This window comes from Micropterus dolomieu, linkage group LG02, assembly GCF_021292245.1.
Source record: "Micropterus dolomieu isolate WLL.071019.BEF.003 ecotype Adirondacks linkage group LG02, ASM2129224v1, whole genome shotgun sequence".
NCBI classification, from domain to species: Eukaryota; Metazoa; Chordata; class Actinopteri; order Centrarchiformes; family Centrarchidae; genus Micropterus; species Micropterus dolomieu.
In genome coordinates this window covers 4,504,164-4,529,130 of record NC_060151.1, presented here as the reverse complement: position 1 = coordinate 4,529,130, position 24,967 = coordinate 4,504,164, and the positions used below count along the sequence as shown (strand labels likewise).

Sequence of the window (24,967 nt, the reverse complement as noted above, 5' to 3'; positions counted from 1 at the left end):
TGTTTACACCTGATGTAAACACCTACAGCTAATGAAATTTTAAGACTGTAATAAAGTATAAACCAGTTTAAAGACACATGGCTAATTTTACGTCACATTGAGTGAGTAGTCTGAGACGACTTTGTCTGTAACAAGTTCTTTGTCTCTCTCTGGACAATCAGATGTGGCAATGTGGCAGCCATCCTGGAGCTGGATGAGCATCTACAGCGCGAGTTCATCATATTTGAGGCAGCTCCACAAGAGACCAGAGGCATCCCCTCCAAAAAGCCAGTAGCCGACTATTTCCTGTGAAGTCTTTGAGAGGACAGCCATGATGTGTCGAAATCTTCAGTACCATTTCACACCAGCCACCCTCCATCCTGCTGCCGGGCCGTTCTGTCAGTCTGAACTCAGAGCAGTTAGACAAAACCTGCCAGACCCTGCGAAGCTCCGCACAGCTTCATCTTGGAAGAGCTGGATTTTTGCCGCACTGCCAAAGCCTGACAGAGCAGTCACTGTGAAAGGTGTAGGAGGCGAGGTGGATACTGGGCCCATGACTGTTGTCACTTCCCCTCAACTATATAAGATGGCCATTTTGTTTCTCCCCTCAGCCTCCTTCCATTTCTGTCTGTTCTCCTCCTCCATCACTTTCTGTAGATACAACACTCTCCCTCCCTGACTTAACCTCCACCACTCTTGTAGTATTTTTTTCATGACGGACATTGTCAGTTAGTTTTAGAAGTATCTGGAGGGAGTTCAAACTTTTTTTCTTTCTTATTTTCCCAAAAATATGCAGATGTTGGGAGTTTCATCATTTAATGAATTCCTTCAATGCATATGTTCTCTTTGATTTTGTATAATTGTTGCTGCCAGGATTTAATGCAAAACGGCCTAGTCATCTGTGTCACTATTTAACATACCCAGTGCTGCTGCTCAGCATCATCACAAATAAATACCAGACATGTAATGACTGGCCAGCAGGAGTCACTATATTCTCCTTGTTTTCTCTCTTAATTACTTTTAATCTACAAATCCCTGTAGGTCTGTCAATTTTGATATTGTGAGAATAAAGTTTTTGTATCAATGCGGATTTATTTTCAGGTGTGGTTTAATGATTCATGCATATTAACCGTTGTTGCATATCCACTTCGTTACCAGCACCATCATATCTTAAGAGCCCATAGCACCTTATTACACCACTAGAACACTGCGCTGCCAGAATGCAGGGTTACTCCAAAAGTAGAATGGGAGCCTCCAATGATCAGGGATGTGAAAATCTGACCCACGTGATGCTTGGACTATAGTCTATGATCGGGAGAGAGTGGCCTTATATCACCCAGTAATAATTAGAGTAGCCAATATTACTTTTTTAAGGAGTATATGCTGAGTAAGTAGTTGGTAATAACTATATTATTTCTGAGTAACTTGCCCAACACTGAGTTGACAATAAGGATATGATATATTGGGTATGCCTATGTTTTGATGATTGCTTGTTATAGGCTATCTAATGTTTACTTTGACTGTGTTCTCGATTAATCAATAGGCTACACTTTGCTGTATGAATGGTTGCTTTTTAAGTCGTCCTTATGTTAAAGGTTTTGGCAAGTTATAAAATTTTTTATTGTGAATGGTTGTGACAGGGTTTATTTAAGGCCGTTTCAGACGGCTCGATCTGCGCTCCTCATCAACAGACAGGCAAACAAGCGCTCCGCGAGGTAACCATGGCAACATCCTCTGTGTAACTGGCGCGATCCTGTGAAACCGTCGCGGTCGTTCTTCTCTCACGCACACTCCCGCCCGCTGCCAGAGTTGAAATGTCAAACTTACAAACCTACACACATAGAGACTGATGTGGCTGTTTGATCAGAGTTTCCTGAATAATATAACTCTTTCTTTAACAGTTGGGCCACCAGGTCTTACACAGGCGACGACCTTTGCTGCTGTCTCTTATTCATTCAAAATAATCTATTAACTTTTACTGAACCAATTTGAAAGTTAGTAGTTATATTATTTAGTTATAGACTCAATTATTTCATCTTGCATGTTGCACATTTAGCTGTTGAGAGTTGAGCGATGGTGCAGTGGATTAGACACTTGTCTTTGATTCCCACTGCAACTCATCCGCCAAATAAGGTATTGTCATGGGTCCTGCCGCTGCCAGTTTAATCGGGGTGTCTCTATATTTTCCTGCTTTTTTGCCCTTTGCCAATCACATGCCTGAATGATGTATTGAGCTCTCATCCCGTCTGGATGCAGTCTTACCCAATGCACATTACTAACTCGACATCTTCCCTGTCATGTAGTTTTCTCCCATGTTCCTACTGGACACCTGCTGCTACAGTTTCTTTTATTAGTGCTTTTATTAAGTTTCATTGATATCTGCCTGTCTTGGTATCATTACTATTGTTTAATATCTGGATATTGCAGATAAACCCATTACCACATGTTGCCCACTCTTTGAACATGTATAGTATGTAACGTTTTTCAGGGGTTATATTTTTTAGGCACACTTTACCCCTGCTGAACCTGAGTCATGGTTGAATGAGCTGACTGTGATTTATTTGTCATCGGATTGTGAAAGATCGACTGAAGCGACAGCCTATTTGAGTGAAGCCGCCATGCCAGAGAGAGGATGTAAAGAGAGATGTAATGTCATCATGCCACAGTGGTAAAGATAAGTGCTCTCTCGCCTGACAAGTTTTAAGGCTAGTTTTTCAAGATCAGCCGAACCCATCCCCCTCCCATTTCAAGAGCTCCAAAGTGAACCGGTAGTTAAGAAAAAGGACAACACCCGGAAACATTAAATCGCTCCCTACCTGTCTCCAGCCTTCAATCGGGACTGGGCTGAGGGGGTTGAACAACTTCAAGAGTTACAGGTAGGTTCAACTGCAGGATTTCTTCATGATTTTAGTTTTTATTCAGTTTGCAAAATAACGTTAGCCTACTAGTTAGCCTATCGTGGACGAATAGTTTTCGTGGACAATTCCTGTAAATTCCAGAGACAGGGAAATTGATTTTTTCTGAGATTATCCTGCTACTTCTGCCAGTCCCTCAGGTAATCAACTTGCCAACATTACACGGCCGCTTGGTTTGGTCTCCTCCTATTGTTGGCTACACGCAACCTTACGGTTGAATGTAGGCTATAACTATAAACGTAATGTGTGTCAAAATGTGTCCGGCAATCTGTGATCTTAAAACCAGCTCTTCGCCGCCAGTTTACCGCTTGTGGCACCTGAGACTGATGCGTGCCCTCGCTGTCTGACAGTGGTGTGTGGGTAGCCTCGTCCACATATTTACGATACCAGTAGCCTACCCATGTAAAATGCCATAGTGGTTAATTGGTATTATTGTTTTTATTGTCGTTATGGTCAAGCAATGTGATCTTTCTTTGTTTTCAAATAGCCCAACTGCTGAAATTGTATCAGACCACTTAATAAGTTGATACTCAAATACTCAAAAAAGGAATTAAATTCCTTGGAAGAAGTTGGCTAGGCCTATAAAAAAGGAGTGGGCCTAAACAAGTTATTAAAGACTTTAATAAAGCAAAGAAAGGAAGAGAGAGCCTGCACATTCAGCTGATCACACCGACTACATCTGATAAACGGCTGGAAAAGCTGCTGCGCCACAAAAAGCCAGCCGCAGTGATTTATCTGGGAGAAGTGATGTCAGTTGCAAATAAAGATGTAGCCTACACAGTAGTGTTACAGGATATCAGAAGATGAAACCAACGGAAAGCCATCCAGTCTATGGCTTGTGGTGATAACCTTGTAACAGTGCGGAATATGCCAGAGAGCAGATGCTGAACAAGGGCTTTTAAAAGCATGGCAGGCACATAAGCAAGAAAAAGAGCCACGCCCTTATTTTTCCTGGGAACATCTTTAATAAAGCAATACTTAATATGCAACGATATTTCATTCATTATTCAACTAGCTTACTTTAAACTTTCTGACAAGTGCTTGTCAGAAAGACTTCTTTCACAGTTATAGACACAAAAACTCAGAATAGCCTTGCTGAAATAACAATAGCCATTTAGTTTATAAAATGTGGGGAGTTCTTCCTTTTCTCATTTCAAGTCATCAGAAAGCTGAGATTTATTTCTGTGTGTGTGTGTGTGTGTGCGTTCCAGGTGAAAGGATGGAGACCCAGAGGCAGGTTGTGGACAGGTTGGGGTCAGCGTTTCGTTCAGGCATCACAATACCAGAGCAGTTTCGTCAAACTCAGCTGACCAAGCTTATGTCCATGATCAAAGATAATGAGGAACGGATTTTAGATGCACTGCACAAGGACCTCGCAAAGGTATGCTCGCATCAGTACAACACACACACTCTACTTCCTCAACACAAAAATATGCAACCAAACAAACCCAAAGGATTAACAGCCTGATACTAACTGGCACAGCAGTTCTGTCTGGCCCTTTTCTACCCTAGCTGTCCTCGTGATGGTGACATTGAACATTTGATAAAGCCTGTAAGGGAACAGTCTGAAAGTAAAAGCTACTGAACATTTTCCTTAAAAAGAACAGTAATGTAATGTTTTCCTTCCTCCTCCTATTCAACTTATTTTTGTTTCTCCAGTTCTGATTTTGGGCTGAGTTTACACACTAAACTTTTTTTTTTAAACACATATTTAAGCTGCGGTAGAGAACATTGGAGAACTAAGAGACAGAAAGATTTTAAAAGTATCCAACTAAAAGATATCCCCTTCAGTCCTCCCTTCAAAAGCCACTCCCCAAAAACATGTTGATGCACAGTGAGTGCAGGAGTGACTTTAGCTCAGGTAGACGGGCAGGTAGGCCTGCTTATTACAGTCCTGCCACAGCCACAGATACAGGATTTGTTTCCTTTTTTGTGTGGGAGCATTCGACTGATTGAAAACCATTGGAACGTAAAGAGAATTTCAACAAATAAAACAAAAAGGCCTCTGAAATAGATTGCCTCCCCCAGCTTTAACTACATTTGTTTTATTTGATTGTTTAAACCGACAGTGCACAACCTTTGTCTGCCCTTTCTGACAGTGAGAGCAATTGCACAACACTGTCAACACAAACCTAGACGTTTAGGCTCTGGCGTACTGAGTTGCTGCTGTCGTTACGGTTGCCCCCCCCCCCCTCCAGCTCTGGCAAACCAGTCATTGCTGGTTGACATTAAACACATCACTACTGGTTTGCCAGCGCAGACAACACATTTAAAAACTCTGGGATACTGTGAATACAAAGAGATTAACCTGTAAAAGGTGCCTATGGTTGCATGCTCACATGCAGGGTATTTGAAGCACAGTATATCATTTTGTGTGTTTGCTACAGTTCAGTAAGCTTTAACTTCCCTTTCTTATTGCTGTCTTTGCACATCAGCCAAAATTTGAGGCCGTCATGTCCGAGGTTGATATAGTGATCAATGACCTACACCACACTATTGCTAACTTCACAACCTGGATGCAGCCGGAGTATGTCAGCAAGAACCTGGTAGGTGTAACAATGATTTTATTACACTGGGTGTTGCACATATTTTTATCTACATTAAAGGGCTCAACAATGATCATCAATCAGTTATTTTTTAGAACGTTTTTATTAAGTATTTTGTCTGACCAATAGAAATGCCAATAAACTGCACTTCATGTTGATATTGGTTGAGGGCCCCTTTAGTTGCTATTTAAAGTTTTGAATAAACCCAAGCAAACCTTTAAAAAGGGTGGAGCAGGCAAATGTTTGCTTTGCAATTTTTACCTTTGGCAGTTGCACATTTGTCATTTTTTGTATTTTAAAAAACACTTTTTCTGTTGAATTTATTTTTGATATTCCTCAATTTTCAGGCCACAAAGCTAGATGACTGTAGCATACGGCGGGAACCATTGGGAGTCGTGTTAATCATTGGGGCATGGAACTACCCCCTACAACTCACTATCTTACCAATGATCGGAGCCATTGCTGCAGGTATCATCCACACCCGTATCGCCACAATATACAACTGACAGGTAGTTCAGGTTTTTGAAGTGGCGCTGTATGAGGTACTTACCCATGGTCGGTGTATTCCCTGCAGTGGGGTGGCGGTCAGCGTGGCACCAGTTTGGAGAAGCAGAGAGTTGTACTGGCACTGAAGCTGAGCCAACGTACTGCTGTGGACAGGGTCAGCAGGAAAACATATTTTAGCCATCTAAAAAAGGGCCCACCGAAAAATATCAACATCAGTTCAAGTGTACGCGATATGTTCTGATTATTTTCTGCGCTTTACCTCTTCTTAACCGTAGAGCTTCCGTATTTGTACATTTGTACCAAGCACTACTTGGTTGCATGCTGCTTATGCATAGGAATCAGGAAGTTCCACGGTATCTTATATACCCGTGGTGCATTTCCTGCTCGGCAAAAACATCACTGACAGCAGTGAGAGTGGACCAAAACAGTGGAGATGAGCAAAACGCTCTGTAAAGCTGAGGGGAACTACAGAGTTGGGGGTAATTCTGTGTGGGATCATCATATTGAGCGACTCATTTAACATACAAATAGTCATGTGATCCATGTTGGTGCAGCTTTAAGTTGAAGTACCACAAAGTTTGCAGATTTTTTTTCAGATTCTTCTGTAAATGTTTTCAACGATCAATTTGGAATCAGCAGCTACATTCGATACAAGTCGGATCCAGTTCAACACAGTCCGCAAAACCTCACAACGAGCACTCTTAGTAAACGTAGCCCTCATCGAAAAGGCTAAGGAGCTAGAATTGGGCTTAAAACTGCAGGAAGAAGCCGTAGAAACATGTGTAAGTGTACATTTTGTCATTCACTGCTGTCTACTGACTGGATGGTGCTGGTGTCTTTGACTAGGAAACTGTGTGGTCATCAAGCCTTCAGACGTCAGCGCCGTCACAGGCGCTCTGATTGCAGAGCTCATCCCCAAATACCTGTCTCAGGTAAAGCCACTTTTGAGTTTTCCCTCCAATATGTTTTTATTGTCTTTTTAGTATTTTTGTTTGTTGTTAAACCAACACACTCAGTTTTTGATCATCTTTCTAATCACAGAAAACTTGAAACTCGAGCTGTGATGTAAATGTCTTTATTCAGAAGCGAGCCGAGAACACTCGAATACAGTCAATACAGAACCATTCAGTACTTTGTGGGAAGTTCATAAGCTTTTACATAATTTCCCTGTAGTGTCATTGAGGTTGGGATCAAGTGAAACACAGAATATTTCCATCCATTTGTTGAGGGAACAGACTGTTATAAGTATGCTACATGAAAAGAGGAAGAACAGAAATCAATTACATATCCATGGAGCAGCAACAGTCTTTTTTTTATTACGATCTTTTGCTTTAAAATGTTCCTTATGCTCCCTACATGATGCTTGGCGCTTAATGTTCCGACATAAGGCCCAGGTTAGTAATGTTTTTAGCTCTCTTGTCGAAATAAGGTTGGGTGGTGACCCCATCCGGGACATTTTACAGTTGAAAAATACGTGTGCGTGAGTATGTAATAAGCTAGAGATCGGCACAGTGGATCTGACACATGCACTAAGATGGGACTCTCATTTTGGCAGGAATGTTACGCAGTTGTTTGTGGCGACGCAGAGGAGACCAAGGCCCTTCTGCAGAATCGCTTTGACCACATCTTCTACACAGGTAAACGCCTCCGGGATGGATCAGATCACTGCATGTCACAGTATTTCTATGGAAGGAATATGTAAATTGCCCTTTTACACTGGTTGCAATACCAAAATATCAGGAATTTGTTTTGGGCAAAAAACACAACAAAAAAAACGCTAAGATCCAAAGCATCACTCTGCTATTAACAGATTTAGGTTTCGACAAAGGGTAGACATTTTCAGAATATCAGTACATATTTAGAGTGCAACATTTCCTTTCCACATGGTTACACCTGTGGTCAGATTTCAGCTGCTAAGATATCAGCCAGCTGTATTCTATTAATCTGGAGAAACTACATTCATGCTCACCAGAGGATGAATCCCTTCCTCTTTGTACACTGACTTCAGCTCCGACTTTTAGGTTCTCAGCCTGTGGCACGCACCATCCTGCAGGCAGCCGCGGTCCACCTGACCCCAGTGACCTTGGAGCTGGGTGGCAAGTGTCCGTGCATCATATACGGACGGGTGGACATTGAGGCTGCCGCTCGCCGCTTGGTGTGGGCCAAGTTTTTTAACCTCGGCCAGAGCTGCGTGGCTCCGGACTATGTGCTGTGCTCACCGGCCACCCGGGACGCCTTGCTGCCTGCCATCCGGGAGGTCCTGGAGGCTTTCTATGGCAAGGAGCCTCAGAACTGTCCTGACCTGTCCCGCATCGTGACACCCCGACACTGGACTCGACTGATGGAACTCCTCAAGAGGTCCAGTGGCAAGGTTGTTGTGGGAGGAGAGAGCAACCTGGACGACAAGTACATAGGTGGGTTGAGAAGCAGGAGAGTGCAGTATGGTGGCATCTAAACAAGAGTGTAAAATGTATATTGTTAGGACCATTTTTAAAAGAAAAAGCCAAGTACAAGGTTTGATATTGCATACCTCTCTCCACACTTTGGTTCACGATAGTAAATAGTGCCCCAGAGCTGACCGGCTAATAAAATGATCTGGGCTGTGGAAATCTGAACTCTGTGACCTTTAAACCTCACTTGAAGCCTGTTGTAGCAGGTTTAGGTGATTTTGCAGCTGGGTACATGCTGATAATTCCGTTACCTAGAAATGTGGGATCATACAGCATGATAACATTTCATAGTTATTTGAAGAAAAGAACTGAGGTTCTGTATCATTCACATAGTGGCTGTAATGTCATGATCCACATGTATAATGATGTCCTCTGTCATTGTGCTCTCCACAGCTCCCACAGTGGTGGTGGATGTAGCTGAAGATGATGCTCTAATGGAGGAGGAGATTTTCGGCCCCATCCTGCCCATCCTCACTGTAGAGTCTCTGGAGAAAGGCATCGACTTAATCAACCGCAGAGAGAGGCCACTGGCCCTCTATGTTTTCTCTGATGAATCCTCTGTAAGTACACAGAACTCTGCATCACAGCTGTAGACATATTGTCTTGTATTTTGCATCACATTGATCTTCCCCCTTTCTTTTTTTTTGGAAGGTGGTAACAACAGTGCTGGAAAACACCAGGAGTGGAGGATTCTGCTCTAATGACGGGATCGTCCACATGACCCTGCCAACCCTGCCCTTTGGAGGTGTAGGTAGGTGTGAACCTGGTCTAAAGCTTCTCCTACTCGTGTGATCATTGAGCCGCCCACTTTCAAAAGTTACCACTACTGAAGAGGGTTGAGGTTTTTTATTTTTGGATTAAGACGCATTTCTTTATTTGGCTGTAGTGGAATTGAATCATTTTACTTCAAATCTGAAGTTCAGTCAGGTCAGAGAACATCTTCAGAGTGGCCTTGATGGTTTCTAAGTTATTTATAGGCTGATTTTATATAATGAAGAGAGACACTGGGACATGTTGCATGTTTTTTTGACTGGTGGAAATTTTTTTTCTCCCTCCAGGAGCCAGTGGTTGGGGCAGTTACCATGGCCGCTGGACCTTTGAGACGTTCAGCCACCGGCGGGCCTGCATGCTGCGTGGCTGGGCTTTAGAGAGACTCAACCGCCTGCGCTACCCACCTTACAGTGACAATAAACTGAGCTGGCTGCGCTGGACCACCTCGTCCAAAGGCAGCTGCTCACTCATGTGATGACAGGCAGGGGGAGCTCGTGTGTAAAGATAGTGGAGCTTTTTATACTGTGCAGTGAAGGTTGTGTTTGTGTGCTTGTGTTTATTAACACACTGTGTTTGTCCTTCTTTTCATCGTGCACGGTGATCTCCCAAAGCAGACCTTATGTAATAAGCTTGCAGGCAATTTTAATTATAATTTTGTATCTACAGGATCCTTCTTCACTCTGAGTTTTTTAGTAGGAACAGAACTTACAGAGCACCCAACACAAATTAAAACAAAAGTTTGTTATTTTTTGAATGAAATAATGTAATCTGTCTCATTTCTCAAATCATCTTGCACTGAAAACTTTGTGTTCAGAATGGTGTTATTGTTTTTAATAACCTAATTTGAGTGTCAGTGTATTGTTAACACTTTCTTATTCACTAACAGTTTATTTTCTCTTGGTGTCACAGGAGAGACAGACGTGTTCTTGTCTGTATTTCCATAGTAATTTTAATGAAATACTGTAAATAAATTTCACATTGTACTCTTATTGCCAAATATAAAAGTATTTGAAAGTTGCTATTCATTTACAAAATATGTGATGCAGGTTATTCACCACCTGCACTGGACACTCAAGCAGAATCTCATTTGATGCAAGCTTAGATTCATTATAAATAACTAATGATACGTTTAGGACACATATTACTATTAAGTTTGTTATTTAGAACTAATAGTTACGAATATACTGTAGATAACTAATAATATGTTTAGCTTATTACATTACTATTTATACATTTAGGTTATAGATAACTAATGATACATCATACATTGATAAGTAGTCTAAGTATTGTAGGTATTTAATGCTCAAATTCATATATTTCAGCATTTCCTATTTATTCAAAGCGGTGTTAAAAATCTTCTCCGCTTGTTCTCGTGCATCGTCACGTGTCGGGATCCAAGTGTATCATCACAGCCCTTATGTCCTCACCACCTTTCAACACAAAGGGACACCCTTGGACCCTCTTTAAAGTCCTTTCCTTCTGTTTCTGGGTCATAAATATGAGGTGAGCTCTTATACAGCACAGAACACCATTCACATGGAACTTAGAAAAGTAAGCAGTGGTTCGAAGTAACTCGAAGTAACATAAAAATAATGATATTAACAGCTACAGTGTCAGTAGTAATACTGTAAATAATAATGTATTAGTAGCAGATGAGTGTCTTACTGGCTCCTCGGAAGCACAAGTACTAAAATTGCCAATAACTAACATATAGTGTCTTAAAGTATTTCTAACAACCAGTCCTTCTTTACATTATATGACCCTCATAAAGCCAGTTACTGCTCCTAGTAGCAGCAGCAGCAGTCACAGTGAGAATAATGTGGCAGTAACAATAGTCAAGCTACTTGCAGAGTAATAGTAATAATTCTAAGGTTGAATAAGCAACAGCACAGTACAGCAAGTACTAAAGTGTTTTTTAAGCTGTCTAAAATGTTGGAATTATAAAATAATCATTGCAATTTTAATAATAAAAATATTATCCCAAAAAGTTGTTTAAAATTCAAAATTATTTTTAAAAATGTCAAACCTAAATGATTGGTAAACAAACCAGGGAGTGTCTGACCCGTTTTAACCCAAGTCTGCATCAGCTGATAAGCACGTTCAGATAGAGGATGATCAAATGGTCATACTTCCCACCAGTTACCCCCTCTGACTCCAAAGATCAGTACTTAATGCTGGAACAGGTGTACCTGATGTACCAGGAAATGTCATAATCCATTAGGACCCACGCACTATCATCATTGTTAAATTTGCTAATTAGATTTGACCAGTTTATCTCTTTCCCACGTGAGTCTTGCATATGTGCCTCTAATTTGTTTTTTCACTTTCACATTGGTCACCTTTCAAGACTCCGGATATTTATATGTTAACACTTCATACCATTTATAAATATCTTACTGAACAGACAAATAATTTCACTTCATAAGTCTGCATCATTTCATGTCCTGTTTTCTTTTCCAGTTTTGTACAGAGGATGGTTGTTTTACTTGCATCAGTGAACTCAGGGTCTGTACATTTCTGGTTTACATTGACCCGTGGAGTCCTGACATTACATTACATTTATTCATTTAGCTGACACTTTTATCCAAAGCGACTTACAATAGCTATATATGTAGGAGGTCGCAGAGCTCTGGATCAACTAGGGGTTAAGTGTCTTGCTCAGGGACACATTGGTGGATGTGTCACGGTGGGGCGTTGAACCCAGGTCTCTTACACAAAAGGCTTGTGTATTGCATGTGTCTGTAAAGCCCATTTTCAAATACCTCCCGACCCAGCCAAAGGTCCCTTAGTAGGTGAGGAAAACTCCTCATAAATGGAAGAATCCTTCTGGATGGTTGTACAGTAAGGCCTGCAGACTTCACTGACTGGATTAAATACGGGGTCATCTCAATACCCCACAGTAGTAGGGGGCCAGGAACCTCTCACCTTTCCCAGCTTGGGATCATAACATGATACTATTTAAATAGAAGAAGTGTGGTAATGCATGTATTTATGTATCAAAAGGAAGAGTAAATTATTTTAGTTCTAAAATTAATTAACTACTAGCAAAACTAAATGACAGAAAATGTAAAAGATCGCAGCCTTAAACCTGCATTTCTTTATTTTTGAACGACATCCTTTAGACACCAGCATCATTCTGCATAAATTCAGTTACTGTGGATCTGATGTTCTTTGTATGACAGGATGAATTTGAGTTTATTATTATGTTTAATTATGGTTTAAGAACAACAAGCAGTCCATGTTTTGTGAGCATGGTCACAAGGATCATATTTATTACAAATATGAGTATTCAAATACAGGTTATTCAGGTCCTCTCACTCTCCAGCGGACGCCTCTATACCAAGGAAGTCCCGAACGAGGTGGCCCCATAGTCTTAAAAGGCTTCTCCTCCCCTAAATAAACTCATCTAAAGTAGTGCATCTTGTCTAGCTGTGCTCTCACTCAGCTGAAAGACTATGCCCCGTTTCTTTCAGAGATGAGAAATTGACTACTTGAGTGTGGAGTCAAAAAGATGACCGATTACTGCGGACTGCTTTTCAGCCATCACTTCTTTGACTGTTGTGCACAGGAATCAACATATCAAAAATCATTTTTAAAAACTGTCACTTTCTGATCACATGTTTGTCTACATGATGCCTGCACATGTGAAGAGTGTTGGTTAGGGGAAAACACACCACGGAGGCTCGGCCGTGTTCTCTTGAACTGCCGGGTATCCGATCCAGACAGCTCTGCTGTGGTCGGTTCATGGTTCAGGTTTGTATGAGGAAGGGGGGGGTGTCCCAGACGAGGAGTGCTCAGGGGCTGGAGACTCTGACTGTGGAGAGGGACTGGCTGTCGCTGCTGGCTCTTTCTGCACCAGCTCAGGCTCATCCTGGCCTGCCTGGGGCGGGTGGACTAGGACCCGGTCGATGAGACCAAAGTCCTGCGCCTCCATGGGACTCATGTAGCGATCCCTTTCCATCACACCCTCTAAAAAGGCAGGACAGACAGAGAGAAATGAGCGCCCAGTTACAACATGTCCATTCCAATTTACCACTGAAGCAGCTGATTCATTGAGGCCCTGAGCTGATCCTGTCCTCTCTCCTGTGAGACATGTTTAACTGCCACTCAATGGGCCACTGAAGAGCTGCACTCCACAGGATTAAGTGTATAGAGTGTAGTATCCTGTTCTGACAGGTAGCTGAGGTTTACTGTGCAGGAAAATGTGTGTGGGTTGAATCTATGGACAAACCCAACCGGCGATTGTCACCGAGGAGCTGAGCAAACCTACCGATGCGTTTCAGCGGCTGCCCCGTGTGTTTGGCGTAGATGCTATTGATCTGCCTCTTGAGCGTTAGGATCTCCTCGGCCTGGATGGCGATGTCTGTGGCCTGACCCTGGACACACAGCACTGATTATTATTTCTGGGGAATGACAACCTTGCTTTACTGATTTTCTGACTTTGCACTCGCCCACATGCATGATTTCAGATCAGTGTTAAAGGACCACCTTACCCTGGCCCCTCCTGAAGGCTGGTGAACCATGATGCGGGCGTTGGGCAGTGAATGCCTCATCCCTGACGTTCCTGCTGCCAGGAGCAAGCTGCCCATACTGGCTGCCTGGCCAACACACCAGGTGGAGATGGGATTAAGGATGTACTGCATAGTGTCGTAAATGGCCAGGCCTGCTGTCACCACACCGCCTGGAAGGGGGCGGGGTGGCGGGAGGAGGATAATAAATGGCATGAAGTGACTTGTTTTAAGTGCTCAGGCAGAATAATTTCAAATCAAAATTAAAAAGGGAAATGGATAATATAAAGAGAAACTGGTAAGTAAAAATACTGTATTACTGGATAAACAGGCCACAATGCAACGATAAAAAATTTAAAATAAATGTTCGGTTAAAATGACTAATTGAGATTATTAAAAATTTTAAAATAGAAAGTGAAATTTAAACTCCTGAAATGGAAAATAGAAAAGCTTTAATTTTTTGGTTTCAGGATGTTTTCACGTTGTGGCCACTGTCCCAACCACAACTGCTTCAGAAATGTACCTTTCCAGCGCTTCACTGATCGTCTTACCAGGACTGTTGATGTACATGTGAATGGGTTTGTTGTTGCTTTCTGACTGTAGGAAGAGCAGCTGGGCAATAACCAGGCTGGCTACAGAGTCATCAATCTGAGCAGAGGAGAAAGAAAGATTAAGAATATAAATCACTGTGAAAACATGTTAATAAAGAGACAGTCTTGGTCAATCTCATCATGCAGGTGGACACTTACAGGACCCATTACACAGATGATTCTCTCTCTCAGTAGTCGAGAATAGATGTCATACGCCCTTTCTCCTCTCCCCTGGAAAAACAAAAAGTAACGTACTAATATTATAATACAATATGCTGTTTTTGAAGTTAGTTTCTACTTTTACAGTTATATTTTTGATTATCCACAATTAAGGCTGGGCATTATTATTGCGTTAACGCATTATTTAATTAATGCCGACAATTATTTTAATCGCTTGTTAACGCAGTTTATATTATTATTATTATTATTTTGAAAGTCCATTTGCCACTAGTTCTGAATACACATGCAGTCAAACCATGCGTCACAGGAGGGGTGGGATGTTGATCAGCCTGCAAATCAGCCACCCAAACAAGCAGTGGAGGGAGGCTTCGGCAGACTACGCTGGATGCAGCGTGTGGGAGAAGTAGATAAACAAAAGCAAGACAAGCGATCAAACGCCATAGTGAAGTGGAGAGCGGCACACTGCATGCTCATTAGTGTTGGGGAAGATGTCGGTCTGAGGAACGTTCTTAAAGTCACAAAGCAGTCTCTTGGCCCTGTGGGTTCTCTCAGGTGAACAGAAAAGACAGGGAGACAAACGCTCGCGAGTAAACGGCAGGCGCTCTACGGATAGTAACCATGGCAACAGCTTCTGTGCGCTACACAGCTGTAGCCTATTTAACTCAAGTTAAAATGATAAGCTACATAACTTTACCTGATAGGCCTAAATCTAGTTTTGCTTGGATGCTCTGCCATGCTCATAACTGTTTAGTAAACAGTAATAGATTGTAGAAACTCACTGCCAGTGAGGATCAGTCTCTCTTCCACTGATTTGTGCTGCGTGTCGCGTACAAAAAGTTCAAGACAATTCAACATTGGCAGCGGGCGGGCATGTGTGTGAGGCGACCACTTCACCTCAGTCTAACAGGGACACTTATGAACACAGACTGTTTCTGCTACTCCCTGACAAAAAGAAAAATGTCTCTGCTGATACCTGTTCAGAAAAAAAAACACAAGAAAACTGGACTCTGATGGCAACTTGTTTTTAACACGCTGTAAAAAGGTAACGCCCTGGCAGTGGCAAACAGCTTTAGTTTAATATTTGATTTGATTACATTAATGTTTAAGTTCAGATTCACAAGAAACATTTTATTGCTACTGTGTAAAGGGAATACTGCTGGTAAAAAGCACCTTTCTTGTTTAAAGTGTTTGCAAACCACATGTTATTGCACTTTTGTGTATATAGCAGTATATTTTATTAAAAGTGTGCAATATACTACTTTAGTTACAATTTTGAGCATAACTATGCGATTAAAAATTTTAATCGCACTATCCACAATCTTTATAACTTGTCATATCAACATTCATGCTTTTTTCCCAGCTGTGAGAAGCTCCCCCATGTCTTTCACGCGTGGTTTTGTGGGACAATAGTGTCCATCAAAAGCACACAAGCCGTTCTCAGTCTACATGTTGGCAATTTGAGGATTTTGTGGCATCTGTTATTTTTCCAGTCTGAAAACACTGCAGTATATACTCAATATCTGCTTGTTTCTTCTTGTTTCATTCATGTGCACCAATGTGTGTTTCCCAGTACAAAACTACCTCAGACCAGCATAATGCAAAGCCTGTTGGGATCTGAGGACACAACTGGGTGCAGCTTTGAAAACAGCTCAGCAGTTTGTTGTAGCAAGCTATCTCACTCACCGTCTGCTCCACAACTATGGGTATAAGAGGACTCCTCCATACAGGACTGTGGTGGATGGACCTGCTGTGTCTCAGTGCCACGCCTCCGATGTGCAACACCCTCTGAAAGACACAGACACGCAGAACACTCGCAATGGTTTCTATAGTATATTCAACAATTACAGCATCTTTTCCACATCAGGAAAAGGAATTAAAGTCATTGCAACAGCCTCGTAATAGTAAAAAAATAAAATAAACATATGGGACTGATACATACATTAAAAAGATGACAACAAACTTAAATATAAAATAAAAAAAAGGTAGAAAAAAATAATAATGGGGGCTGATGACATAAGGATTATTGCAATAATTAAGTTCATTTGCATTCTTGTTTTTTGTTATTTTTAGGGATTTCATACAAAACTTGTAAAAAAGGAAATGCTATACATATGAACAGCAAAGTTTTTTTTGGAAGAATAACACCAAAGCATTTCTTGAAGTTGGTTATACAAAATGTTTGGAGGATAGCTATTAAGTTGTGAACAGTTTGCCATCAAACCCAATTTTAGCCCAGATGTATCCAAATATACGCAACTGTGTAAAACAGTGCTAGGTCAGTGGCAGACCATGTGTTTCTTTCCATCCAGCCTGAATAACAGAAAGATTTATTTCTGTGTTCTGGGATGAGAAGTTGTCTGGGTAGAACAATATAACAGAATTTGCTATGGACTTCTGACATTATGACAATTTGGAAATCACAAACTAACAGATTTGTTGAAGGTTTTTTGGTTTCTGTAATGCCAGGTTATATAACGTTACACTTCTGCAAGTGCCCATCATGACCACTACGTTACACCCTTTTTATATAGTCTGTGGTTAACGTTACACCTTATTATGTGTCATGGCATCCAAAAAGCATCGACGAGTGAAAAAGACGCGGATTTATTTTTGACTGGTTAAGTTTGTATTCTATGTCTCTGTACCAGAAAGTCAGTAAGGTTACATGATGGACCTGACAGGTTTAGAGGTGATGTCATGAAGCAACGTTAACCTTACATAAGCTAAGTCACTAGCTAACACGCTCACCACGACAAGCTGGAATAACAGTAACTAGCGATTTTATTTAAACCCAGTTTACGGTCTGAACAACGCTGAAATGAAGGTTCCCTAAAACTGTAGGTTGTACTCACTCGTAACAGCATTTTTTTTTTTAATGTATTTTAAGTTTCACTCCTCCTCTGTGTGACCCCGAGCTGCACCGGAACCAGTTCTAGCTTGACCTTTGAACCGCTTTCTTCTTTGTAGGATTAAATGGCGCGTGATATCTAATTTTTCTCATTAGCGCCCTCTACATAACGTTTTTTTTTGCTGTCTATTCACCTGAAATGAATCAAATTCCGCCACTTTCTCCACTAAATACTTGGCTACAATATTATATTCTACTGTATATAATAAGCCTATATATTATAAATACACGGCTAATTATATGCAGCTAGCTCACACATTATCACCTTCTTCAAATGTTGTGTTACACAAACAAAACATAGGCTAGTGTCTTTATTTTTGACTCATTTTAATTCAGTGTATATATTTTTTTGTGTTTGTCCAGTTTTACTTGTGTTATGATTCTCTTAGCATATTAGATCCCTGCTGGTTTCTATGAAACTGACATACAAAGGTTAAAGTCAAAAGATAAAGCGTTACATAGGCCTAGTGTTTGTTTAAAAAAAACAAAAAACTATTTGGAGGTTTTGGGAAATGCCAAATTATGCTTTGGGAATATAGATGATTAAATGTGCACCAGGACCCCCAAAAATAGGAAAACCAAGGAGTTTAAAAATAAATAAGCTAGTGGAATGGAAGTGTATACATGCTATTTACTAAACTGGTCTTTGAAGGGCATCTATGGGCTACATAAACACCACAGACAAAACACTGCTATAAAGATTCAAATGCATCATTTTGGCATAAATCAAACAGAAATGTATTATAATATTACGTTTTAGAACAGCAACAGTTTAAACCTGTGGTGGTAAGAATTAAAAGATTAAAGAATATCTAGAGTAGTCTATGAATTTTCTTTTTGGACCTTTAACGCTCCAATATATATTACATATATATATATATATATATATTACATATATATATATATATATATATATGTGTAATATATATATATATATATATATATATATATATATATATATATATATATATATTACATATATATATTACATATATATATATATATATATATATATATATATATATTACATATACATATTACATATATTACATGTAGACTTGACATCATTCTTTATTTGTTTGAACTGAGCAGTGTTTCTTGAACTCATGTGATCACCTAAATATTTGGCTCAGGCAAACATACACTCAACAATCACTTTACACCTGTTCAATTAGTTTACACAAATAGCTAATCAGCCAATCACATGGCAGCAACTCAGTGCATTTAGGCATGTAGACGTGGTCAAGACAAATTGCTGAAGTTCAAACTGAGCATCCGAATGGGGAAGAAAGGGGATTTTAGTGACTTTGAACGTGGCGTGGTTGTTGGTGCCAGACGGGCTGCTCTGAGTATTTCAGAAACTGCTGATCTACTGGGATTTTCACACACAACCATCTCTAGGGTTTACAGAGAATGGTCCGAAGAAGAGGAAATATCCAGTGAGCTGCAGTTGTGTGGACGAAAACACCTTGTTGATGTCAGAGGTCAGAGGAGAATGGGCAGACTGGTTCCAGATGACAGAAAGGCAGCACTAACTCAAATAACCACTCATTACAACCAAGGTGTGCAGAACACCATCTCTGAACGCACAACACGTCCAACCTTGAAGCAGATGGCCTACAGCAGCAGAGGACCACACCGGGGGCCACTCCTGTCAGCTAAGAACAGGAAGCTGAGGCTAGAAGTCACACAGGCTCACCAAAACTGGACAACAGAAGATTTAAAAACGTTGCCTGGTCTGACGAGTCTGGATTTCAGCTGCAACATTCAGATGGTAGGGTCAGAGTTTGGCGTAAACAACATGAAAGCGTGGATCCATCCTGCCTTGTATCAACAGTTCAGGCTGCTGGTGGTGGTGTAATGATATGGGGGATATTTTCTTGGTACACTTTGTTTAAACGCGACAGCCTCCCTGAGTATTGTTGCTGACCACGTCCATCCCTTTATGACCACAGTGTACCATCTTCTGATGGCTGCTTCCAGCAGGATAATGCTCCATGTCACAAAGCTCAAATCATCTCAAACTGGTTTCTTGAACATGACAATGAGTTGACTGCACTCCAGTGGCCTCCACAGTCACCAGATCTCAATCCAATAGAGCCCCTTTGGGATGTGGTGGAACAGGAGATTCTCATCATGGATGTGCAGCCGACAAATCTGCAGCAACTGTGTGATGCTATCATGTCAATGTGGACCAAAGTCTCTGAGGAAGGTTTCCAACACCTTGTTGAAAGTATGTCATGAAAACTTAAGGCAGCTCTGAAGGCAAAGGGGGTCCAACCCGGCACTAGCAAGGTGTACCTAATAAAGTGGCCAGTGAGTGTATATTTTTATATATTTGATATATTTTTTCGTCAAATCGGTAGACTCAAGGAAGCACATTAATCACTGAATGTTTTAAAAGTCATACAATAATCATTCAATAACAATTAGGCTAAACATTAGTCCATTGGTTAGCCATGTGATAACCACTAATCCAAATAAATCTATTTTAATCTCATTCTTGGATCATTTACTTAAAATTAAAATTAATTAGAAAATTAAAAAATGTATCAAATAATAAGGTGGCACAGCACATGTGATTTGCACCCATAGTCTGATTGCACATACAGTTTCATCTATCTATTTATTAAGTAGTGTTTTTATAGGCCTACAGCAAAGCCACTGCCACAAGTAGACTACACATGTGCAGTGCAGATGTTGACACAGAAATGACGCCAATGAACGTTTTAGAATAACGGCGTGTTTTTCAAGCAGGTGCAAATAATGACGTCCTGATGGCAACAGAGAAAATTCACTTGAGAGAATATATCCAGCAGAACCTGCTTTGTGGAGCGGCTTGTTTCTGTCTTTTACTGTGAGTCTCTGAAACCAGCAGATAAAAGTAGTCCCAATGTGTGTGTGTGTGTGTTTGGGATGTGGGTGGGGGGAGACAAAAAAAAGGGATAGGGTATAGGGAATAGCAGGGCTTTTTATTTTGAAGGTCCTCACCGGAAGATGTCTTTTATTACATTACATTAGTGTGACAAAGTTACTTGGTCACTTTCTCAGTAACTTGGACTCAGTCATGTCAAACACCGGGGCCGCCAACAGCAGTTTAGTCATCGCCCAGAAGGCAGTGAAACAGCTTCGTCTAGAGGCCAGTGTCCGTCGGATAAAGGTATGTAGCCTATACACAACTCAAGACTTCCATCAAACTGCTTCAAACTTCTCCTGTGCGCGTGACTCCCGCGCTGAAGCGCATCAGGAGCTTTTGTGCCGCGTGCTGCAACTAATCAGGCTACTATCTGTCTGTCACTGTCAATTATTCTGTTAGGATTTCACACATTTGTATTAACTCAAAAGTCATTACTATATTACTAAAAAGTAATAATAACAGTAGGCTACATACTCATGACATGTCCAACACTATATTTTCTTCTACAGAATATTTAGACTCAAATTAATCTTTATTTATTTCCTAATAGTAATGTGTTTGAGTACAAATAAAGGCCTACCTATAGATATATTGACTGTGGTTGTATAGCAATATAGCAACTCTATGATGGCTAAAACTACTAAATTTAGGAAAATGCACTTTTAAAATTCCTTGGCTATTTCTTGTGTGGGTAGGCTACAAATAGCACAAATTCAAAATGTCTCATATTTAAACTCTCACAGACAAAACATTCTACTACTACTTCCTCATATTTAAAGAATATATTTTTAGATTTAGGTTTATGTTATAAATCATTTAAAGCTGCTGTATGATTTCCTGGTTGTTCAGTGTGGTGCGTGAAATGGTAGCAAACAGACTTTTCTCTGCAAGTGCAGCACAGTGATAGCTTTGTTGATTGTGCTGCTGTGTGACTGGTGTGATTGTTGGGTGGCTACTTATTTTAGAACAGAAGTCAGACTAGTTTCAAGTGGGTCTGTGTTAAACTGCCCCAGCAGTACGATGAAATCCAGACTAAATAAATCACGGGAGAATTTCACTCAGTCTTGCATTTAGTTACAATCCAAACAGTCTTGTTTTTAAACAACCACCAAGCTTAAGATTTAATTAATTTGACTACTGTGATGTGAGGCAAGAGGATATTTAAAGGAACAACCTGTAACATTTCCATATGTCATATAACCTATGGTAGCCTACTCTTTTCCCCTGATTGTTATAATAATATTGACACAACCTCAAAGCGAGACTAACATTTGAATGAAGAAATAATAAAAGCTTCCTTCTTCTCTGGTTTGACCAGAAGCTTATGGTGCCTAAAGTTAGGCAGTGTCAGCAAACTTTAAGGAGCACTTTAAACATTAATAAGTCAATTCACTGACTCAATGCATCTTCTCTACTTGTGCTATAGTTTGTTTTAGCATTTACCATTAGCCCATAGCCTAATTGTCACTTGTGGTCACTAGTGTTGTGAAACTAAATTTGTGAAACTGGACTTATCAACAATCATTTAAAGCAGTAGGTTACTCCAGGGGATTTAGTACAGCACCTCCATAGAGTTGGCCAACTTGTGAATGAAAGATTTTTAAAAAGGTGATCAAAATTGAAGAAGCAGAGGTTGAAATATCTTTGATTTTTAGTCCTTGATGTTGGTCAAGCCCTCAAAACACTTACAGAGCAGAACCCTATACTTCCCATAATGCAACAAGGTGGCATCTGTCATAGACCCTCCCTTCCTAATCAGTTGCTCATGTCTTTCAAACGCAACACTCACAGTTTGTAACGCAAATACCATCAGTGATATCGGTGAGGTGAGGTGCCTATACAGAACCCAAAGGATACTAAAGGACAGTACCCACCCAGCCACAGCCTGTTCACCCTGCTGCCTTCTGGGAAGAGATCTAGAAGTTTCTGCTGCCACACCACCAGACTGCAGCTATCAGACTCCTAAACTCAAATTCATCCTCTGCACTGCGCCACTGAATATAGTTATTTCTGTTTTCCTTTTTTATGATTGCTTTTATATTACTGTATATTGTCTGCTACGTAGCAGAAAGGAGTTACAAACTCAGTTTCTCTTTACAACCTGTTGTCTTGTGACAAATAAATCTACGCTGTTCCTTGTGATAAATTTGCAGTCTCCACGGCACGATAACCCTGATTACATCATTATGACATCATTCAAGTTGTTTTCTCAGCTCCCTTTAGAGCCACACAAGGCATTAACTGTTGTTGTCGTATTCTCCATGATGAGTAAACTGACCAAAATGAAGTAAAGGGGTACTCCAGTGTTGCCATATAGTTGGAGGTCTAGCAGCAGAGGCAGATATATGCAGATTTTTAATCCATAGCAGGGTCCAAAAACACTGCATTATACACTTCCCATAATACAACTTGATAGCGTCTTTTGAATGACTGCACGCGAACATCCATGTTAAAAGTGAGTAATGCCGGCTTTCTGTTAAAGATTTTAAGTGCCTAGTCCAAAGTGAGATAGCCTTGAAAATATCATCAGGGTTATTTAATATTTTGGTTAGACCCACTGAGTTTGTAAGATTAGCGCTTCCAAAATTCCTCCGAGCTAACTGTTGATGTTTTTGACACTTAAATACTAAGAGGAAGACATAAAGGCACTCAATGTGTACACCCAGCAAAATAAAATATAAATGCAGTAAGTTAAATTGTGCCATCACTTTGAAGAACATGATTTTATCAACTGGGATATTGTACAGGTTTCTCAGGCTGCTGCAGAACTGAAGACCTTCTGTTTGCAAAATGCCCACAAAGACCCTCTCCTCACCGGGGTACCCTCCAGTGATAACCCATTCAGGCCTCCCAAGTCATGTGTCCTGCTCTGAGGGGTGAGGGGTTCTCTTTGCTTGAATTGATTGGTTATTTTTATGTTCTTAAATAATTCTGTTTATTCCCCTCCAATACCTTTTCTATTGTACCTCTTCCAACTACTAAACAATTAGCTGCTATCTTTTTAAGAGCACAAGACGCATCCCTTCAAGCTACATTTATTTCTTGTCTTTTTAGGGCTGTGAAGTGAGTGCAAAACACTTGGACGCCTGATCATTCCAATGTGGATTTCTGTCATGTGCCCCACTGCCTCTGAGGATAACGAAGCCTAGACCATACACACACACAGATCGTCCCTGGAGCAGTTATGGAATGGTGCTGACATTTTCAGCAGAAAAATGTTTCAAATGTATTCTACTTATTTTGACAGAATGTGTTTCTGTATGTTTATAATACAAGCCACTGGTTTCATGTTTTGCTCTTTTCAGGGTTCAGAGGTCTTTTACCACTTGTTTTACAGTAGACCTACACTTTTTACAGTGGTTGCAGATACCAGATTCCTTTAAAATTAGTTTCTATTTGTGAACATTGCCCAAAGCAGATCTAAAAGAAATCTGATCCCATGTCTTTTTTCTTGTATATATTTGTAATGTACACTGAACAAAATTTTAAACACAACACTTTTTTTTTTGCCCCCATTCATCATGAACTCAAAGACTTTCTCTGTGTACACAAAAGGCCTATTTCGCTCAAATATTGCATATCAAGATGCCGATCAGATAGCATAAACTCTAATTCATCCTCAGTACTGCTCCAGTGATGATAATTTATTTCTGTTTACCATTTTTCATAATTGATTCTTTATTCATGTATATTGTCTGCTATGTAGTAGAAGGGAGTTACAAAACTCCATTTCACTCTACAACTTGTTGCATTGTGACAATAAACCTACCTACCTATTGCACAGGCGTGCCGTAGGCTGGCCACAATAAAAGGCCACTCAAAAATGTGCAGAATTTTTTCCAGTGTATATTATGTACATCGGTGCCATGAGCAAAAACCAAAACTGGGTCATTTACACCAGACAGACCCCCACCAACTGCATTGGCAGTACCTAACAAAATTCAAAAGGACTATTTAACAGCTGTTTTGAGATATTGATTTCTGTCATTAGAGCCTTTAGATGTCTGGAATCAATCATTTTGTTCTCGCTAGGCAAACATAATTTATAAAACAAAAGGAACCTTTGGTTGGGAAAAGAGGAAGAATGTAAACCTGACAAGCTGTTGTAAGATGATAAGTAACTACTGATCTTGTTGCTCACAGTGTGCACACATGGCCCCGTTTGTACAGTTCAAAAACCTCTCACCTTATGTGCACTGTTAAACCATTAAAGGTTACCATGTGTTTGTTTTTGTCATCTGTCGATGAAGCTGTTTCTGTATTAACTATAATACAGTAATGTTTTAATAATGTTTAAGTATTAACTATACCAAACTTAACTGATGGAAAACTGTTTCAAAGCATACCGCAGAGGAATTATGTTAAAATAATGTGTTTCTTACTGTCTGGTAAAATAAGTATAACAAAACATGTTTACTTGGAATTTCAAGACCTGTCAGTGCTCAGTTGTCCTAGATGCCATTATGTGATGTCACATACATACATTACATTGCAGCATACTTTAAGCTTTGCATGACACGTTGACAAAGTGTAATTAGGGTGTTGATGTACTTTGAAGTGGAATAGAGCATCAATATGCAATTACTGTGGCCATGCTACTTTTGTCTTACAATGACGATCTGAAAAGTGGACACGAGTAGAAACAATGGATCGAGATCGAGAGTAAGCAATGAGATATTTTGTCTTAACTGAAAAC

At 40.4% G+C, this 24,967-nt stretch overlaps 3 protein-coding genes across 5 annotated transcripts; 2 read left to right on the top strand and 1 right to left on the bottom strand.

Moving 5' to 3' along the window:
* The first annotated feature begins 2,502 nt into the window (after positions 1-2,502).
* Positions 2,503-10,185, top strand: aldh3b1 (aldehyde dehydrogenase 3 family, member B1). 3 transcript variants are annotated; one of them, XM_046070561.1, is made up of 11 exons: positions 2,503-2,855; positions 4,106-4,275; positions 5,330-5,440; positions 5,788-5,908; positions 6,015-6,101; positions 6,794-6,879; positions 7,503-7,584; positions 7,969-8,361; positions 8,791-8,957; positions 9,049-9,148; positions 9,456-10,185. In XM_046070561.1, the coding sequence occupies exons 2-11, from the start codon at positions 4,114-4,116 to the stop codon at positions 9,641-9,643; spliced, it is 1,497 nt and encodes a 498-aa protein (XP_045926517.1). In that variant the 5' UTR covers positions 2,503-2,855; positions 4,106-4,113; the 3' UTR covers positions 9,644-10,185. The 3 variants fall into 3 exon arrangements, with proteins under 3 accessions (XP_045926517.1, XP_045926534.1, XP_045926525.1); XM_046070569.1 differs by lacking the exon at positions 2,503-2,855 and adding an exon at positions 2,910-3,034; XM_046070578.1 differs by lacking the exon at positions 6,015-6,101 and having other exon boundaries at positions 2,523-2,855.
* A 2,224-nt stretch (positions 10,186-12,409) lies between these two features.
* Positions 12,410-17,425, bottom strand: LOC123984132 (caseinolytic mitochondrial matrix peptidase proteolytic subunit). Its single transcript, XM_046070839.1, has 7 exons — positions 17,299-17,425; positions 16,130-16,231; positions 14,426-14,497; positions 14,228-14,324; positions 13,662-13,849; positions 13,439-13,544; positions 12,410-13,137 (listed from the first exon to the last, which is right to left on the bottom strand). Exons 1-7 carry the CDS (start codon positions 17,308-17,310, stop codon positions 12,911-12,913), a joined length of 804 nt encoding a protein of 267 aa, XP_045926795.1. The 5' UTR covers positions 17,311-17,425; the 3' UTR covers positions 12,410-12,910.
* A 2,927-nt stretch (positions 17,426-20,352) lies between these two features.
* Positions 20,353-23,942, top strand: si:dkey-204f11.64 (uncharacterized protein LOC100537752 homolog). Its single transcript, XM_046071139.1, has 3 exons — positions 20,353-20,514; positions 23,019-23,147; positions 23,326-23,942. The coding sequence occupies exons 1-2, from the start codon at positions 20,422-20,424 to the stop codon at positions 23,142-23,144; spliced, it is 219 nt and encodes a 72-aa protein (XP_045927095.1). The 5' UTR covers positions 20,353-20,421; the 3' UTR covers positions 23,145-23,147; positions 23,326-23,942.
* Positions 23,943-24,967: the final 1,025 nt, after the last annotated feature.

What these genes read in the sequence shown, in the direction of transcription:
- si:dkey-204f11.64 (XM_046071139.1), top strand. Translation starts at nt 20,422, where the DNA reads ATGTCAAACACCGGGGCCGCCAACAGCAGTTTAGTCATCGCCCAGAAG. An exon ending in CCAGTGTCCGTCGGATAAAG is followed by an intron (nt 20,515 to 23,018) that starts GTATGTAGCCTA and finishes GATATTGTACAG; the next exon opens with GTTTCTCAGGCTGCTGCAGA.
- aldh3b1 (XM_046070561.1), top strand. Translation starts at nt 4,114, where the DNA reads ATGGAGACCCAGAGGCAGGTTGTGGACAGGTTGGGGTCAGCGTTTCGT. An exon ending in GATCGGAGCCATTGCTGCAG is followed by an intron (nt 5,909 to 6,014) that starts GTATCATCCACA and finishes TATTCCCTGCAG; the next exon opens with TGGGGTGGCGGTCAGCGTGG. An exon ending in TCCCCAAATACCTGTCTCAG is followed by an intron (nt 6,880 to 7,502) that starts GTAAAGCCACTT and finishes TCATTTTGGCAG; the next exon opens with GAATGTTACGCAGTTGTTTG.
- LOC123984132 (XM_046070839.1), bottom strand. An exon ending in CCATAGTTGTGGAGCAGACG is followed by an intron (nt 14,498 to 16,129) that starts GTGAGTGAGATA and finishes TTGTTTTTCCAG; the next exon opens with GGGAGAGGAGAAAGGGCGTA. An exon ending in AGCCTTCAGGAGGGGCCAGG is followed by an intron (nt 13,545 to 13,661) that starts GTAAGGTGGTCC and finishes CTGTGTGTCCAG; the next exon opens with GGTCAGGCCACAGACATCGC.